General features: G+C 49.0%; 1 protein-coding gene across 2 annotated transcripts in view; it reads left to right on the top strand.

The window, feature by feature from the left end:
- The first annotated feature begins 3,362 nt into the window (after nucleotides 1-3,362).
- The window catches only part of LOC122397395, a 38,241-nt gene continuing 22,496 nt past the window's right edge, over nucleotides 3,363-19,107 (top strand). Inside the window, exons 1-2 of one of the 2 annotated variants that reach the window (XM_043396531.1) lie at nucleotides 3,363-3,795; nucleotides 17,422-17,532. In XM_043396531.1, the coding sequence (XP_043252466.1) occupies nucleotides 3,658-3,795; nucleotides 17,422-17,532 (249 nt within the window). In that variant the 5' untranslated portion in view covers nucleotides 3,363-3,657. Of the gene's footprint in view, nucleotides 3,796-6,990; nucleotides 7,409-17,421; nucleotides 18,894-19,107 lie in introns of those variants that run through there. The other variant, XR_006259106.1, reaches the window with a different exon arrangement.

Genomic DNA, 19,107 nt, shown 5'->3' on the forward strand with positions numbered 1-19,107 from the left:
TTATAAATTTTCTCGAAATAGTTTTCGAGATAAAAAATTCCAAAAATCATTAACTTTAGAGACCTGTATATTTTAAACAAACTCGAAACCAGCAATATGACTTAAATTGCCCTTAATAGCGTATGGTTTACTTAATATTAAATTTTAAACAAAATCTCAAACATCGAGGGGAAAAAAGTGATCGATTTGGCGTGGAATGACCCATTATTACTTTACTTTAATAATTTTATAATTTTATACTGTTTGGAAGTATTTCATCCTCACTAGTGCTGGTTACAATCACAAACTTTGTTAATTATTAATTGTTTTATTTGCCATATTTCGAACGTAAATTATAAATATGCAAATTCGATTTAAAAATTTCGAAGTTTATATAAAACACGATAATCCATTGATATTTCAATATTAATAGATAGTATACCGAAGTGGTATCGTGAACGATTTCATAAATCGATTCTTCACAGTTCGATTTCATGCTGCATCGATTCTAGTCACTTCAATTTAGAATGGATTCAACAATCGATTCTTTTTGCAAGAAGACTTTTTCCTAACTAGTTTCTTTTAACTTATTCCATAACATATTCCCCAAAATCGTCGTACTGTTCCCAGTACTTATCCCAGCATTTTTTCAAACTTATAACGTGGTTTTTCAGCGAGCTTTCACTATCATCGGATGAATTGCTTGCCGCACAATCTTCATTCGAAGTTGTATTAATTTTGAGGGCTGACCAAAAAATTAAATAGAAAATATGAAATGTAAAAATTTGTGTAGCGTATAAAAGTGTAACGATGGTCTTACCTGATTGGTGGATCCGCTCGAAAATAATAAACAAGCGAAACAGTTGCTCAACAACTCGAATAAGCAATGCGGGACAACTGATAGTAGCGGGAAATAAGAAAATAGCGCGAGCTCAAAGAAATGCATTTCAACGCCACGGAGGTCGCCGGTGACCTTCGGCAAGATAAACCCATTAAACATGATTATATTGTAGGATATTTGTGTTGAATGTTTGTGTCACGCTGTAGTTTGGAGTAATGTTAAGTTATGTGCAAAAGGATTGAGAGTGTTTTGTTAAAAAAGAAGGGGTTACCAGGGACAGCGAGACAACGGGGAGAGAGTGACGAGTGATTGAAAGAGACAGACGTGATTTGAATTTGTGTGGATAATTAATGAGATTTTGATTTGTGTAAAAAGATTGTGTGTTTGTTGTGTTTCAAATTCGTTCATTTAGTTATATTATTTGTACATTTGTTCCCAAATACAATTCTTTTTCGTTAAATCCTACAATATGCCTCAACTTATCTGTCGTAGATTATATTTCAACATAATATGTATCAGAAGATACAAAATGCGTGCTGGCATTCCACATATTAAACATTTTTATTTTATTTAAAATCCCCGCAATGGACGAAATCTCGAAGAGGTTATTGAATAACGTTTGTTTAGCTTTTTATGGGAATTACGAAACTATTTGGATGCCCCTAATACAACAGAAGTAATAGCAATCGATGTTTAGTTGAGTTTTATTATGCTTCACTGTAAAACAGCTGTGATTTTGCTAGTTTACAAGGACCTAAACGTTATTATTGGCGTATTTCTACGTATGTACTTTTACCTCGCCAATGGGTACGAATGGCTGTGTCATTGAAAGATGGGAATACATTAAGACGTAAAATTTCTTATCGAATGGAAATATTTCCTGCTATAAAAGAATTGGCTATTTGCACGTTAAGAGCCGTACGAATTTTTTGGCCATCCTAATAGCGATAGTCATCAGTTGTCACTATCCCTGATAGTGGAGAAAGACGCTTGCGATGCGCATCGTGCGTGGATCGGTAAGTTACCCAAGTTCTCCATAAGGTAAGATTCGGTAAAACGAGCATGCAGTATCAACGCATCCGACGACGCAACCCGTCGTCTCTCCCCTCGCGCCGAAGTTGCATAACCCAAAGAGAGTCGAGGCATGAATGGAGCCGAGCGACAAGGACGGTTGCACTGCTCGGTTTCCCGGTGCAACGAGTCGACCCGAATCTGGTGGGGATGACGACCGAGAGGGACGCATCGGCGTCCAGGATAGAGCAAGACCGAACGAACGAACGACGGACAGAGGGAGAAAGAGAGAAGGAATCATACGCTGTACAGAAATGACGCAGTGCTCGACAGAATCCAACGGGCGAGAAAGAGAGCTAGGACGTTCGGAGAGGAAGGCTGGCGAACATTCCTGCGAAACAGAGACGCGAGTTTCCTTTCCCGACGTCAGACAAAGAGGGACACGGGATGTGTCTGCCGCGCGGATGAAAGAAGAGAGAGACGGCACTTTGTTCGAGAAAAATGGATATATCCCTCGTGGCGAAACGGGAGAGGAAAAACCGGTAGAAAGTCGGAGAGAGATGGGCTGAAAACTTTGGGCGAACGTGAACGTCGAGGCGACCGGAAGAGGAGTCGAGTGGTCAGAGGTCATAAGGTAGCGATAAAATTGAGGAAGAGCGATAGAAGAAAGGGATATCGGAAGGAAGGAAGGAAGGAAGGAAAGACCACACGGTGGTGCGGTAATCGGTCTCTGGCGAAGTTAAGGGGATGGTCACGTGGTGCGTTTGCCGTCGTTGTGCGCACGGTCGGTCGAGTGGAAGAGGAAGGGGGAAGAACGAGGAAATAGGGGCAACGCGTTGCATCGGAAAGCCGGAGGAGCACCGGTGCTGCACCCGTCAGCAGTCTCACGATGTACTTTGCCCTGCGCGTCTCCGACGCGGCGGCGCACGTGCGGCTCGACTCGACTCGACTCGACTCGACTCGTCTCGACTCGACTCGATTCGACTCGACGCGACACGACGCGACACGATGACGAGTTTCGTCGTGACGCGCGAACGGGACCACGCAAAATTAACTTGTCGTTCGCGACGACAGTGCTCCTGGTATACTGTGACGAAAGATCTCGACTTCCTGTTCTGTGGTTTTCGCAACGCGGACCCGCTTTTGGAATCGTTCGTCGTTCAAAACGCGCATCGGGTTTTCCCCTATCTCGCTTCGTTCGGTTCTTCGTTCTCCCTTGAATCTTTCGAGCATTTTACGGAGAAATAAAAATCTATGTTCTCGAACTCTGTGGACAAGTACTTTTCACCCTTGGACATTGCCCTTTTGATACTCGCTTACCGTCTCGTTATATCCCCCCCTCCATTTTGACCATGTCATCCTCTCACCACCCCCGCGGTGCATAACCTGTGCTCGTTATTACATAACAGTTGCCACGGTGTATCTTTTAGGACGTTGCGACCTGTTTACCACGATTCCTCTCACTCTTCCGGCCTTTTGCTTTCCCTCTGACATTTTACGTCGAGCTGACATGCCGTTTTAACTCGCTTCATTTGTCACGTGTCGGAACGTCGCCGTTGAACCCAAACGAGACGCGGAGTCGTTTTTGTTTTCGATAAACGATTCGTAAAAAATTGTTGTCTTTTCCAGTGTTTTTTTTTTCCTGGAATCGTATAGCGGGTACAGTTTGGCTCGCCGCGACAATGCGTCCAACCTTTTGCCTCCTGTGCCCTCCCACCATTCCCACGTGCCAACGAACTTTCGACAAAAAGTAATCACCGACCTACAGCTAGTGCCGGAAGTCGTAGGAAGATGTCAATTGTACAACGCTATCTTGCAACAAACCTATGCCAATTAAACGGATAAACGAAGAGACCGATACGCGGCGTCGTGTCAACTATTCTCGAATAACCACCATCGACGGTCCACGTAATAAAATTTGGATATCAAGAACGGATATTATTACTGCGCCGAAAGTCTTCCGAGTGAGTATGACTTCAAATTAATACATTTTTTTTTATCCCGTTTTATTCCGATTACGTTTCTCGCCATCTGCAATTTTCTTTCGTGTAAAAAATGTACGATTTCCCGTGTTATCGAGATTATAGTCGATCGGAAACAGAAGGAAATAGCAATTTCTAAGCTTTCTTCTCGAATACGATTTATCGAAAACGTATCTGGAAACTTGTATCTCGCAGATGATTTCCTACGAGTCTGTTCGAGATGGATTTCCATATTTTGTCGCGTATAAATTACATCGAATCGATCGTTTTCTTCCATAGTAATTTATTTTTTATAGATATCGATTGATCGAAAGTAACGAAACAGCGTGAAGGAAAATTCTTTGGTACCGATCAAACGAATTGTGGTTCCGTGTAACGACAGAGTCCCCTACTTCGCAGAAGCATTTGGCAGTGGCACATAGGCACGTTTGTACTGTAGGTGTACGCCAACAAAAGCGTGTGGGTTTATATATAGAAATAGCACCGACGGAACAGCACCGGAAGTGAAGGAGTTCCGCCCAAGCCTGAAGGGTCACCGCACTTTGAAAACCGGGATCCAAGACTGCACGTATTACGTTTACTCGCCGGAATTCTATGTAGGTTGTTGTCGTACGTACATGGATTTTCGTTAGAAAACAAAATGGTTGTTTTTGAGAATCGTCGTCGCGTACGAATAAAAGATAATAATCAAGATAATAATCGTTTTCTTTTCGTAATGATTTAAATAACTCGTTGTTAATATCTGTTTCGCGAGTATGTAAAATTTATTCGAACGCGTTTCGATTCACGGGAATACGGTTAAAGAGGATGTCGAAGGCTCGGGGAGCGTCGTTGGCGGAAATAAGGCGGGCAAGATTTAAGGTCTCGACGGCGCACGAAGCGTTTCCCTCGTTAACGCGTGCAAACGTTTCCATGCTAAACGCGTGACTTTATGAATGAAACCACTACCGAGCGCAGTAGTTCCTACGCGATGGCAGTAGTACTCGCGTTTACTCGCTCGTTCCACGTAGGAAGGAAGTCGCGGGCGAACTAGTATTGTCCGTTCCAGCAGTGGTGGGCGCCGACCGCGACTGGTCAATTACCCGGTCAACATTTTTCCGGCAGGATGCCGCATTCAAGGAAGTGTAACTACGTCTGCAGGCCATCTACAGGGTGCTTTTAATCGCGTCGATGTCTAATGTATTATTCATGGTTCAATTAGGTACGTACCTTCGAATTCGCGGCGTAACGAGCACGGACGCGTCGCGAAAATTGCCGATATCGGTGCTGGATAACGTTGGTGTTTCTATCGAGACCGTTCGCCATTTGCTTCCTCCGCGTTCACGGAGAGGAATATTTGTTTCCGTCGAGACTAGACGCGTTCCGAATAGCCCGAAAGAGTGTCGCGATGGGCCGCGTCCGATCGAATTCTAGGGCGACGACTGGCCACTCTATTTCTAAACTCATTTCTATTTTCTATTTGTATATGCCAGCACGACAATTTTATACGTCTGCGATATTTCGAGGAGTCGGCGTTACCCTGTCGCGTCGCCTCCTCCACCGGACGAGCGTCTCGAGAAAATATATCGATCGATCGATCGAGTTTTCGGGACCGAGCAGAAGTCTTTGTTTGCAGAGAATTCTATTTTACTCCGTTTCCATCGGAACGTAATCGTACTCGATCGAGTAATTAGTACCATACTATCGGCCATTAAGCATTTGCATTCACCGCGCAAACGTCACGCGGCCTCTTTGCGCGATTGTGTGTTCGTAGCCGTAATAGTAGGAATCGTGTCTACCTTGCACGCGAGCGCGTACACGTTTAAACGCGATAGCGATCGACGCATCGCCGCTACGGAATTCTTGTTACGCAATTGACCTACGATATCGCTTGTCGCGCTTTCGGGAAATCGGACCCACGGCGTATTCCGCGCGAGACGTATCTCGAAGCGCGCGCACGCCTAGGAAAACATACGTAATTTCGAAAGCGCCTCGTTCATAATGCATGAGATTTTTATGGTCCGCGTATAAAACCAAATTCACCTCGACATTGACTTTACGCAAATCGCTGCCGCATTTCGTTGACCCAGCACACTGGAACGTTTCGTGTGTGGAAGAATCTAAAGTCACGTTTCCACGCGTAGAGTAGAAACGACGAGTTCTCTTTAGGCTGGCTACAAACGTGTGATATCGAAGGTTCGTTGAAAATCAAATCCGACTTTGATTATTGTATTATACGCGGCCTTGGGTGATCAAGTTGTACGTGCGTAGCGTTTCTTTAGAACGTAGCTTGTTTTCGTGGAAAACTGTGATTCAGAGGGCAGAAGGACCGCGAGGGAAACGCGAAACCCTCCACTAGAGCGTTACAGAGAGTCGAGAACAGGATAGCATACGGTCCGTTGAAGGGATTTTCATTGCATGTGCGCTAGGCGTGACGCCTGACAGCCTAGAGCAGCAATATATAGAGGCAAAGTCTAAGACGAGGAACAAGGGTGTCAGCCATTTTATGAAACGGCTGAGCCGTCTCGTCTCGTCTCACTGCCATTAGAGCGCGCCACATTCAGGAGATTTGACGAAAAATACGACTCTACGGTTTTATAGTCGCGGTCATTGAAACTACGCGTTACAGCGTTCTCAATGCTAATTAATAACGTTCGAGAAATTCAAATTTGATACCGACACGTACCGCGTCCATCGCAAATAAATAAATAAATAATCGCAAATTTTCCATCGATTTTTTTCTTTTTTTTGGTCGATACACGTTCGCAGGAACACCGAGTTTGGGTGAAGTGCATCGATCATTGCTGTATTCGAGAGTGAGTTTTGGTCGATCCACTTACGCTCGATAATGCCCCATCTTTTCAGCCCGTAATTTCCGTGTTTTCCGACCTCGTGGCTTCCCCCTCCCTTCGTCTTCGCGCACGCTTCACGATATCGCGAAGGTGGCGGATGGACGAAAAGAGAGGACGGCACGAGGAGAAGGTCGAACAGAGAGAACGAGACGGGCAGCGTGCTACGTGGGGAGAACGAAAGAAAAACGAGCGGCTCGTCGCGCGAGCGAGACAGACTCGAAGGAACGGGGCACGAGAGGGGTGGGGGTCGCGGAGAGTTTGGGAAGGGGGAGAAAGAGAGAGACAGAACAGGGAATCCACGAGCGATCGGCTGCTCTACTCAGTCCTCGTCCGTCTGCCAGTCGGTCATATACGGTGTAATTTTGACAGTTTGCGGCCCCTTACGTCACTAGAGTTTCGACGAGCCTCGCGCTTCCGCGATTCGACAGTGCCTTTTGGTGTGCCTTTGTAGTTGCTGGAAGAGATACACCCGTGCATCTCGGGACATGCTTAAGTGTTTATTGTTCGTTGTGGGATTTTCTCTCCGTACCTAGTCGATCGGTTGGATTTTACCGGAACTTGCTCGCCCAAGACCACGATTACTTCATTGCGTGTATCTCGTCCACCGACTATTTCGTTGAACTCAGTGTCGTTTCCTATCACGAATTCGCTTTCTCGTGCACCATTTTTCTATTTTTTTTTTTCACTCTTCATCGATCACCGAAGATATCGACAGTACCGTCGAGATGTCCGCGGTCTTTGCGAACTACGAAAAGAGAGAAAAGGTACGTGTCGAGAGCTTTGATTGCGTTCGTTAAAAAGAAACCGTAAAACCGATACGATATCGAGGGATTCCTCGCTGTCCTTAGCGTGTCTTCCCGAGACGCACGAAAAATCGAAAAATCGGCCAAGATCTGCACGGTGAAGGTAAAACTCGCTGGATACATCGCCGTCACGACGATAGGTCGAGACTCGTCTCATAAAGTCGTTGCTGCGTAAACAGTACGTTGCGAAATAGAACGCTGTTTGCTATGCTACGTCGATACCGTCATCTCACGATTCTCTCGCCAGCGCGTCGAACGATATCCTTCTCATCGAAATTCCTATCCTAGCTCTATTTTCCTTCGAAGGTAGTCGTTCCTCTATGTCCGCTTCTTTTTTTTCTTTTTTTTTTTCGCGAACGAAGTGCACGATTCTCGTTGGGTCGTAATGGTCGGTCTGTCGGATAATCTGTACCCGCTTTGACGCGGATCCTGGGCGTCGATTAACGATAATGAAGTTTGAGTGACGCATACGCGCATCGTCGATGATTAAAGCGTTAATCTCGCCAGCATATCGTGGAATTTGCAGACTCACGAGGAAAAGGCGAAACGGTTCTACTAGCGGCGTCCGCTTTCAAGCGAGTCGATCGGAAACGTGTGGTCGCTGTTCATCCCTATTTCGCGCGTCGGTGAATGAACCGGTGGCGGCAGTAAAGTGGGAGGCAGAGGAGAGCAGCTTCCGCGCGCGAACTTTTCCTCGAACGAGGCGATCGTCGATCGGTGATCCACGACCGAGTAAAAAATTAAACGTCCGCGAAGAAGCGACGAAATCGCGCGTAATTTTACACCGGACACGTATTGGGGTACCCACGCACATGCGCGTTTCGCTGTGTACGCGCATGCGCGCGCAAAGTCGTTTGATCTCTCGCAAATGGCGTAAGTAGATCCGCACGTATTATTAAATAGATAACGACCATAAATTTGGGCAAGTTACATAAAGGCGCAAAAGTACGCGTTAAGGTCCGACCATTCTATTTGTGTGCCGGCAGCGACCGGCGATCTAGGACCGTGGTTCTCAATCCCCGTTTCTGGCCGTACGATCGAAAATTACGGAACTCGTTCGGGAATCTCGTTGTTTCCTCGACAATTTTTCGGCGACCTCGTCTATCCGGCGATAGAAATTTTCGAAACGTTCGTGGCGGTACTGGCACGCAGTTGTACGAGGCGGACGCGACAAATAAAGCACGATAAACTTATCGAGCGAGCGCCACTGGGCGAGAAAGTCATCGAGAACACTGTCTCTGTTTATCGTTGCCCGTATGTCTATTTGCCTTTTATCAATTTTAGAAGCGATAATTTCTCTTCCAAATTGCGAGACCGTACGAGAGCTCCCTCGTAGAGGCTAGAACGCGTAGTTTTTTTCCATCTGTTTGGGTTACAAGAGAGAGATCCGGATTATCGGGGAAAGCTGGCAATAGTTTAACGGAGATTCGTCGCCGGCGTGGCGGAAAGACGCGTATTTAAACGCGGAAAAATCGCCGAAATCGTAAGGTCCGCCGCGGCGTAGAAATTTTTCCATGGCGCCACGGCGCATTATTGGCGCGCTTCCAAACGAATCAGCTCCTAGCTTCGTCTATTTTCGTTGATACCGATCTTCGTAGGAGGACAGCGTCTGCACACGGTATTGGCGTTCCCTCTGTCGGAAAACCGTTGACGTTTCCAGCGATTCTCTCCTTCCCGGAAAACTGATAAATAGAAACGACGTAAAAATAGGACCACCGCCAATTCGAATCACGCGTGGCTCGCTTAAATATCGTCTCTGTCTTCTCCTTTTGCATCCGTCTCGTTCGATCCTTTATCGGCTGTACGCGATAGCTCCGTCGAAGGCACCGACGCGTCTCGCTCTATACCACGTCGCATGCAACAGGTATCTGGCTTGACGTCACGGTATCAGGACGAAGAAAGAAAGTATGATGCAAGGGGCCGCAAGAAAGAGTGAAACGAGACAATGTGGTGGCGAGGGGGAGGTGGGCGCGACGATACCTCGACGGTGGGTAGCGGTACCGGTGGAATCGTGCATACACGCTTGCTCCGGTTTTTTTTTTTTTTTTATATCCGTTTTTCACATTCGTCTCTGTCTCTTCTCCCGCATTGTCGGGGCGAGAGAAACAAACTTAGCCGAGCGGAGTTGTGTCACCGCGACGCCCTGTTATGCGACTGTTATTCAACGTGCGCGGAAATGTGCGCCGGAAACGTAGCGTGCAGATATATACCCGGGGAACCCCACCGACAAGCTTTTTTACCGTTTAGCGGTACGCGGTTCTCTCCTCTGCACTTTTCTCTCGCGAAGGAAATATGGATTTATGGGCTAACCGTGGACACGTCGAAACGCCTCGATTCTTCTCGACTGTGAATCATAGGTTATGATTCAACGTTTTTAAAATATGCGTAGGATATTGATATATAATTGCTTCGTGGCAGGCGTTAAATAATCGTCGACTGTATCCGGCAGGGAATTTCCAGTGAGTCGAAAGTAATCGAGAAGCATCGTCGCGTTGTACGGTTCTTGGAAAAAATGGGACGCGCGGTATAGTTCGTGCAGCGCGATCCTCTTCCGCGTTTTTCGTCGATTCTGCTTGTTTCTGCTCGGCATGTAAAACGGTGAGGGGAAACAGTACCTGGTTGGTATAACGGGGTGTCGGTAGAGACGGCCGCTGCCACTATGGGAATTCTAATTAGAGATAATGACGTCATTAAGGTCTGAGCCACGACGAGACGAGACGGTCGAGACGAGACGAGACGGTCTGCTGCGCTTACTGTACATACTCTATTCCGAGTGCGCGCGCATTGGTGTGCCGCGCGTACACGCGAAACGAGCTTTGTTCGAGCTTCGTGTTCTATCGTGCCGATGCACGGGCTCCTCCGGTGCGAATGCACTCTAAACTCTAGGCAAGAAGGCGAAACAGCTCCTATCGCGCCGCGGTGGAATAGACGAGTTTACGCGAGGAAACGGCCGGAGCAACGGAGACGCGTTTTATCGGCCGAACGGCGTCGCGGTATCGTCGAATGCGTGGCATTAATTTCAGTATTATTGAAATACAGCGCGTATCTCGTCGCCTTCATTCATTCCCTCTGTTCCAGTATCGTGTAACCGTAAATTTTTTTCTTATCTGTCCGACCGGTTGACGCGGCCAGTTCGCTTCGACTTTCGTGAATAAGAATATTGGCGAGCGATACGACGCTTCGAGATTTATGTTCATTTTTTTTTCCTCTCTCTCTCTTGCGGCTCCTTGTTAAGTAACTGAGTAGTTTCGGTTCAGAGTCCAGCGCGATAGCGATTCAGGAACGGGCGAGAAATTCGGTCGCGCGAACCAATCTTCGGGATCTTGTTTTGTTCCCGGTTAAAAAATTCTATTTATAAATTGTTTGCGTTTTTGGAGCAGAGAAATTATCCAATGAAAAAAAAAGAAACGATGGCGCGTGAGTTTTCGCAAAACCACGATATTATCCGCCCAACGGATGACCAATCTTCTTTGTATCGCGATCGCGTCGGCTCGGTAGCGAACGCGCGCGCGCGCGCGCGACCGCGGGCGGACTTGTCCTCTCCGTGTGTCGGTGGCGTTGTTTTTTTTGCTAACGTCACGCGACAACTATGTGCGACACACAGTCCCGGGGCGTACCACTCGGATTGTAAAACTCCCAGGGCCGTCTGCGTGCAGATCGCGAACGCGACGGGTACTTTGCCTTTTTCTATTATTGAAATTGTCGGTGTGTCGCGCTATATACGAAATTCCTTGGCTCGGTGGCGATTAAGATTTCTCGAAAGAACGACGTCGCGAGGTTCGCGGACGAGCGGGCCGGCAGTTCGTATGGGACTCGCGGCGAGCCGCTGCTAAACAAGACCTTATATGGCGCAAATATCCCCGTGGCTCCTCGTCCCGTAGCATTCCTTAACAACCTTCCCGAGCGAGATATTTCATCGGCGACTCGGGAGTTCTGCCGTTTCTTCGTGCGTCCACCCGTTCCGTTCCCTCTTCGTGGGAATCGCGGGTTCAGGACTTTGTCCCTCCGCCCCGTCGTTCAACCCAAGGTGAACCTCGGGGAACGGTTTCGCGTGTTCCGATTGTCCGGCACGTCCGCGCGCTACGTCGAAATTCTATCGGCCGTCAGCGGTTCTTGACGAACGATACCGTGACACGCCGTAAGGCACGCGTCTGCCACCGATTTGAGAACCGCTGGCGTGCCTAGACGCTGCTGCTCCCGGCACCGCTGTCGCGCGGTTGGCTCTTTAAACTTTAAAAGCCAACACGCTGGCCGCGAAACTATTGACGACCGGACAGGGCCGTCGTCGTTTTACAGGACCCCCACCAAGTCCGCCGCGGCTCCTTTCGAATTTTCTCCCCTCCACGTTCCTTCCTCGGACTCTCGACTCTTTCATTCTCTCTCTCTCTCTCTCTCTCTCTTGTTCCCGGTGTCTGTCGGGATCCGTGGCTGCTGCCCTCTTCCTTTCTCCGTTTATCCGGGGCTCGTCGCGCGCCGTTGTTCGCGAGGCCCTCGAAACCCACCGAAAACCGCCTATTCTCCGTCGCGGGAACCGACGCCTTGCCATCACACGGTTATGCAAAACAATTATCGCGGAATGCGGTCAGCTGTTCCGAGACGCGCGTTGACGTCATGCGGTTAACGCGTGCGCGAATTCTTGCGGGCTCCTACGCACGTGCGTCGCGACTACGTGACCCTGCGAAACTGCACCCTCCTCCGAGTCCAATCTTGTCTTTTTTCTTCCTTCTCTTTCTCTCTCTCTCTCTCTCCCTTCTCCTCCCCCTCTTCCTCGTCCGCCACCTCCTCTTTCCCCCTCGGTCGCTCAATCTTTGTGCCACCTAATTAGAGAAACGCGCGACGTCTCCCGCAGCACTTCCGTTTTCCTCTTGCGTAACCCGCTCTCCGAGACACGCCTCGTCCTTGAAAGTTTTACACGTGCCGGAATTACACCGACTGCGAGCCCATTCGGTGTAAACAGACGAGCGGGGTGGGCATGGATCGACGGTGGATCTTTGATCCAGGGTACCATCCGCGTCGAATGCCATCCTCGCGCTCGGTTGAACGTTGTACTTCTCGGCGATACTCGAAAGACGATCATTAATTGCTGCTCAAATATTCGTATCGTTAGCTGTACAAATATTTTCTCGTTACACAAAACGCGTGGAATATCGCTCGCCTGGCGCCCGTTATCTTCGTCAAGTTCGTTGCGGCGACACTACTCCCCGCACTCGCCAACAGAGGGACACGTTCGACTTTTACTTCTCTCGCAAGTACCCCACCGGTTTATTCCTTCATATACACATACACGCGTCTGAGCTTTCATAATTTGATCGTGCCTCTCGCAAAACTAATGTCACGTCAAAAAATGAATGAGATCGTTCGTTCCTACGAAGCATGAAGAGAGAAGGAAAAGAAAGCCTTGAAACGACGAATAATTTATATAGTAGGTCGCTCGTTGCTCCGCTGATACTCTCTATGGCAGCAACACCGGATCGACGGTGTGGGTCTTTAAAAAATTAGCAAGGTTCGGTCCGCGCGTGGGTTCGTTCAACTTTGGCTGCTCAGCCGAGCTCGCGCGCACACACACACACGCGGGGAATATTTCTCCCTTCCTCTTCTCTGCCTTACATCCCTCTTTCTTTCTTCTAGTTCCTTCTATTCGCATGTAGAAAGAATTTTCTGCTCGAGTGATTCACTGTTCCCACATCCATTGATGAGAAAGACAAATTTTTTTTTATTTATATAATGTTATAATTTTATAACTTTATAATTTTATAATTTTATAATTTTATAATTTTATAATATTATAATTTTATAATATTATAATTTTCCAATTATGGGGAATACCAAAAGGGGCCAGTCAAGAACAACGCGAAGAGCTTCTCTGCGAAAGAATCTTACATTCGATGTTTATTCTCGATCGTCTCACTTTTACACTTTTCACAGCAATCGCACGTGTTTCCGAAAACCTGACTTCCTCTTCCCCCCATGCGCGCGCAGGAGCCTTTAAAAACTAGTCTCGAGGAAGTCAACTTCCTTACATTTATTAAATGATCTTTTCGCTGTTGTTATCCAAGAGGTATAAAAAATTGTTGAAAGCTACTCTAACCTAGACCTAACGTCGTCGTTGCCGCTGCGACGGTGGAAAGTTTCTTAGAGATTGTAATTACCTTTCGGAACGGGGTCGCGACGGTCGTAGCGACACGGTATCGCTGTTCAGATAGCACGAGGCTAAAGAACGCGGTACCAGCGGGTATAAATGTCCACGTGTCGTAGTTCGAAAAGAATGCCTTAATTGCGATAGAGAAGCACCGAATCTTTTACCCAGTCGAGCGTTAGGCCCAATTCCATATGGATGTACCTGGTGTGCCCAACGCGCGATAAGAATGGAAAAATATGGTCGAGACGCGTTCGAGGTGTTCAGAATGCCTCGAAAACGGAGCTAAGAGTACATAAATATTCGCTATCTTGTCCCTCGACAGGGAAAACCGTTTCGATTATCGACGAAAGAACAATCGCTCGGGCATTGAAGATTTACGAATAAGATCGGGGGAATCAGCGATATTGCGATTAGCCGCACGGTGGCTCAACATGAACGCGTGTAGAGCTCGATAGCCCTGTACGCGAAGTAGCGTGTTTGTTCTCTCGTAATCGGTTCTCAGATCAGCCAATCAACGAAGTCCTATTGCTTGGACCAGCAACACCGAGCGTCGGGGACGTATCTAAACGCGACATAGCTATAGTGTGTGACGCGAGGCAGCGTGGGAACTCCTTGGAGGCTCAGTGGTTCTCAGTTCGGAGCCGTTGAAACAGAAACCAGCCTCGGTCGCGTTATGTCACATATTTCGTTGTCTCGATCGTCGTGAAACGGACGCTTTCGCGAACATCGAGCCACGAAATATAAAATGAAACGGCGAAAGGGTCCGAGAACGAACGAAAGACTGAGAAATTGACGACGGTAGCCGCCGACCAGACGTAGATACGTCTTCGTCTTCTCCGGTTCGTGCTTTAGTTGGCGAGTTTTTGCCGCATTTTACGAGCGCTTTAGCGGCGCTTTTTATAGCCGCCGGGTCACTTCACAATGCGCCATCACTGTGGGCTTTTTACAGACATCCTTTATCTAAGCGGTAGTATCGAGTGTGTGGGTACTTTGCATATGGGCCGGGTTATATAATGGGTATACGGCGTACAGGCTCTTCCCAATCGTACGTTCGATGCACCGACGTGCACCGGTGCCAGCCGACTTCCGTCGGTCTTTCATTTTCTTCTTTTATCGCCGGTATTGCGTACTGCGATTCGACGCAGCGAAATGGCTCGCGGTTGGCTCCGCGTCGTCGATCGATACGACCGAAACTCTGAATCGCGAACAACAATATTCGTTCAACAAGCTCGATTAACGATCGATAACGTAGATTTCGTCTGTATTCGAAATGGAACACCTGCAATTCGATCGAAGTTTATTATTTAAAACTACGTTTGCGCGAACGACGTATAATCGTCTGTCTTACGTCGATGGTTGCACGGGGAGCATCGGTATTTATTTATGCCGTTGCAGCGTGCGCGTGTATCTTTGGCTGTGTGCGTATCTCTGCATACCACGTCCTGTGCATAGATCGTTCCCTCTTTCTCTCGCCATTCAGAGACTCGCCATGAATGAACTGCAGACTCTTCGTTCTCTTCGTAGTAAATACTTTTTCCCACACGTTCACCGCAACAATGGTCACCCGTTCAAGGTTCGAGGGTAAACACGAACGTTGACAAGTTATTTGTCTACCCTCGTTCGATCCCCGCGTATAATCTGTTTTATCTGTTATTTTGTCGCGTACGCGCGGCGATCGTTCGGTAAAAAATATGCGAGAGCCGCGCGCACGATTTAAGAAGGGTTAACGAACTCCGGCCTCCTCGATAGCGTAACATTCGTGGGTAAATACTTTACGAGTGCTCGCTGAAACGTTAACTAGATACTCAATTCTCTCGTTTATCGCCAACAAAGGATACCCAGCCCCGTTAGTTCGAACGTGTGAAAATCCCGTTCGACGCGATACATTAATTATTGATTTTACAATATCCTGCAATCGTCTGCGCGCGATTAATCGCGGGTAATTATTGGCACGACCATCGAACGTCCTTTCGGCTCCCCTCGATCGAGAGAGTTAGCAGAGGGAATTGGGACAACGAGCGGTGTCTCGTCGGGAGCATTCGAAAATAAGCTGACGAAGCAACGAACGATCGGACGATCCGCGAAGCTTCTCGTTTTTGGCCGTATCGTAACTGGGTCACGCACTCGTCTCGTCGGATCCTTCGCGTTCGCGCATGCGTGTTCCGTTTCCGCCTCTGACGTCACTTCTCCTCTCCTGCTGCGTCTCAGACAGTCGAGACAGGGGCCACGTTGCTTCCAAGATAAAACCGTAACCTAAAATTGGCCTGCAAAGTCACGCGGTCGCGGTTCGACGTTTTTCACTTTTTTTTATGCACAAATGTGTCATCGAAGAAAGAGAAATAGAGAGTCGAAACGCCGTTTTCAAGTTCGTCGAATTCGATCGTGTTTCTCGAAGAGCGAAAAAGATGCTGTTCGCGATATTGGTAACGTAGGCGTGTTATTTTCACCGTTAACACCGACCGCTCGAATATCGGCCAGAACGCGAATATAACTGATAAAAGGTTTGCGTCATAGCGCCACCTGCACGGAGCATGAATGCCTCGATTGCGTAAATGCCTGTAGCGTGCGCGCGTACATATATGTGCATTCGTAGGAAATTGTCGTCGTGGCTCTCGGCATGCCCGTGCATCGTCGTCCGTGAAAGGAAGCGACGAAAAGCAGCACGCGCAACAGGTCTTTTCAGATTCAGCGACAGCGAACCCCGATCCGAACCCGGCGGAATGAAATCATTCCTGCGTTCGCGTATATATACGGTTGGTACACTCGTGACACTTTTGCGGCCACGTCTATTTATACAGGTTGTACCGTTCGCAGCCAGAGTACAACAGGGAAGGCGATTCTATTCGATATCTTTCGTGCACGGTGTGTACTTTGCGATTAGCGGTACGCACGTTACGTCGATACGGTACGATACGTGTGCACGATCCCATCGCGGGAAACAAAAGAGCTGGAATTTGGTTTATCTGGCGGTCGCGGGCTGAATTCCGCCAGGCCCGATTCGTCGTTCGCGTTTCGATTTCGTAATCGTGACTTCTCGTATCGGTATTCGATTCTGGTGCGCGATCCCCCCTCTCTCCTCTTCGCGCTAGGCTTCCTCTTTCCCTCGTTCTAGGCTGAATGGTGGCGTCAGAATTCTTATCGACTGGCGGAGACCGCGTTTACGTCAGAACTCGCTGGCGACGGGAAAACTTTTGTCCGTTCGGGACGCGCGAAGATATCGCCACGCAGAACCAATCGCTGTTCCGTCAACGTTCCCGTTTTTTCTATCGCGGAGCGAATGTCGCCGCGCTATCGCTCGCCTCGACGGAGTTTCTGCTTTCTTGTCCTTTTGCGTCGAGTCTCTTTAAATCCTCGCGCGGTGTGCCTACGCGCGGCTCGCCGAACTTTGCGAAACTCGAGAAACCGATCGGAGGAAGCGTGAGAGAGAGAGAGAGAGAGAGAGAGAGAGAGAGAGAGAGAGACGGAGCGAGAGTTGGTTCAGTAATGAATGGATTAAACCTGACGTCACAGAATGGATTATATAAACGGCGAGCGCGCGTGACATCGAACGTAGGAAGGAAGTTCGCTTCCTTTCGTACCTAGAAGGTATTCGTACGTTCGTATAATGCACGCGCGTACGCAGGCGATTTCGTTGCACGAGAGGGGTCGTTCATTTAAAAGCGGACGAGCTCGGTTAGAATCCCAATGACGGCGAGACAGTGCCGCCCCTTTTAAAGCTTCCCTTCATCGGCGTCCCCTCCTTCGAATCGATTTTTACCTGGAACGGTTCGCGATCGCATGTGCGACCATGCACACGCACGGCTACATCGATCGTATTTTTTACTTGTTGTTGCAGATCGATCGGGATATCTCACCGACGACGTTCGAGCCACCGCCACCGATCGGGAGCGGAGTTCCTCTGGTTTCTGGTTTCTGGTTCTGGTTCCCGCGACTCGAGCTTGCACGGGTGAGACATTTTGCGTTTCTGCGCCGAGCACATGCGTGCCAGAAGCAAGATACGACACGGTATGCCTACTCGAGACTCTATCCTAACCGCGTCCAAGCTCGCCGCCGGTATATTTTAGTATCACTCTGCATCTATTTGACCGGTGCAGTGAAAACCGGGGGGGATCGTGGTCGGACGGGCCGGCCCGACCCAGTTCTCGCGAAGCTTGGACGCGGAAAGATCCGGGCACGTGTTTACCGAGCGAGAGACCCGTGGCTCGCGTTCGTTTCTCTCTCCGAGGTCCTCTCGCGCGGTTATTAGCGTGTAGTCTGGGAGCCGTCTGCGGGTCGACGTCCGCCGCCCCAGAAATAGAAGCGCCGCGACGCTCGTTACATTCCGTCACCTACGATCCCGCTGACCAACCCCTCGCGGCGACCGATTCGCCGTTTCCGAGATGCTCTCTCCTGCGCGCGGTTCTTCGATTTAAAACGGTCGGGCGTGCGCGCGCGATCGCAGTTTCAGACCGCCGAAACGCGACCGCGCATCGATCATACGCGACTCCGCTTCCGGCGCGGGGCTCTGGCCTCCTCGTCAAATCTCGATATCACTCCTCTCCTCTTGCTGGAAATCGACGATAGATCCCGCGGAACGTTGGTTACCACGAAGCTGGTTAACGGTCACCCTCTTAACTCGAAGGGCAGGTGCGTAGTCCGGTTTGCAAGGGAAAAGGGCAGCTGCTCGTCTTAGACGGTGTTCACGAAGGAGGGGGAAGGAAGACGAGGAGCGTGGAAGGAAGGGATGCGGTTCGCTGCTAAGGTAAACGATATAATGGGGTCGTAACAGTGGGTCCTTTTCAGAAGCAGATGTCCTGCTTGAGACACGTGCCCATCCCGAGCCCCCTTTTTTTCAGGGCCCCCGGTCCTTCTTTCTTCGCCGCGATTAGAACGGGAGCTGGAAACCTCGAATCTCCTGCTCTATCCGTCCTCCTTTTTGCTCCTCCGTCTTTCCCTCTCCTTCCGTTTTGTTTTTCTCCTTTCTTCTGCTCGTGCGTTTTTTTTTTCTTTCTTCTTCCTCTTCTCTCATCCGAACGAACGCGGGGAGCGGCGGCGAGGCTCCAGCTGCTGGTCTCGTTATAGCGGATCGCACCGGTGTAACAACGGACTGAAACCATCTATTGTGCCCGCGAAACTCGTCTAGCGAGACCCGCGTGTCGACCTTACCGATATCTAGAGGAACCGGGAGACACCCCGTGAAGCTCCTCGAGCCTCTCTTCCCGTTGCGGCACGGGAAAGAGAATCGAGGAGTTCGCGGAGCCGGTTTCGCTCGGTCGACGCTCGAGTTCGATGGATCGAAGATAGAAGACCCCGGAGAGGCAAATTCTTTCAAACGGTCGACGCATGCTCGCGCGCGCGACCGCGAACGCGAGCTCGGGCTCGGTTGAAAGGTGCATTCAGGATTTCGTGGAAGCCGTTTCATCTTATTCTCTTTGCTCGTTCGCCTCGCTTGCTCGTTGAGCGCATTGAAGCTACGCTCGTTGTCTGAGAGCCGCTGCGCGCCGTGCGACTTTTTGAGTCGCTTTGGTCCCACGCTGAGAGG

The sequence above is a fragment of the Colletes gigas genome, unplaced genomic scaffold (assembly GCF_013123115.1).
Source record: "Colletes gigas isolate AHSC1104 unplaced genomic scaffold, ASM1312311v1 Colletes_gigas_Sc00009, whole genome shotgun sequence".
NCBI lineage: Eukaryota > Metazoa > Arthropoda > Insecta > Hymenoptera > Colletidae > Colletes > Colletes gigas.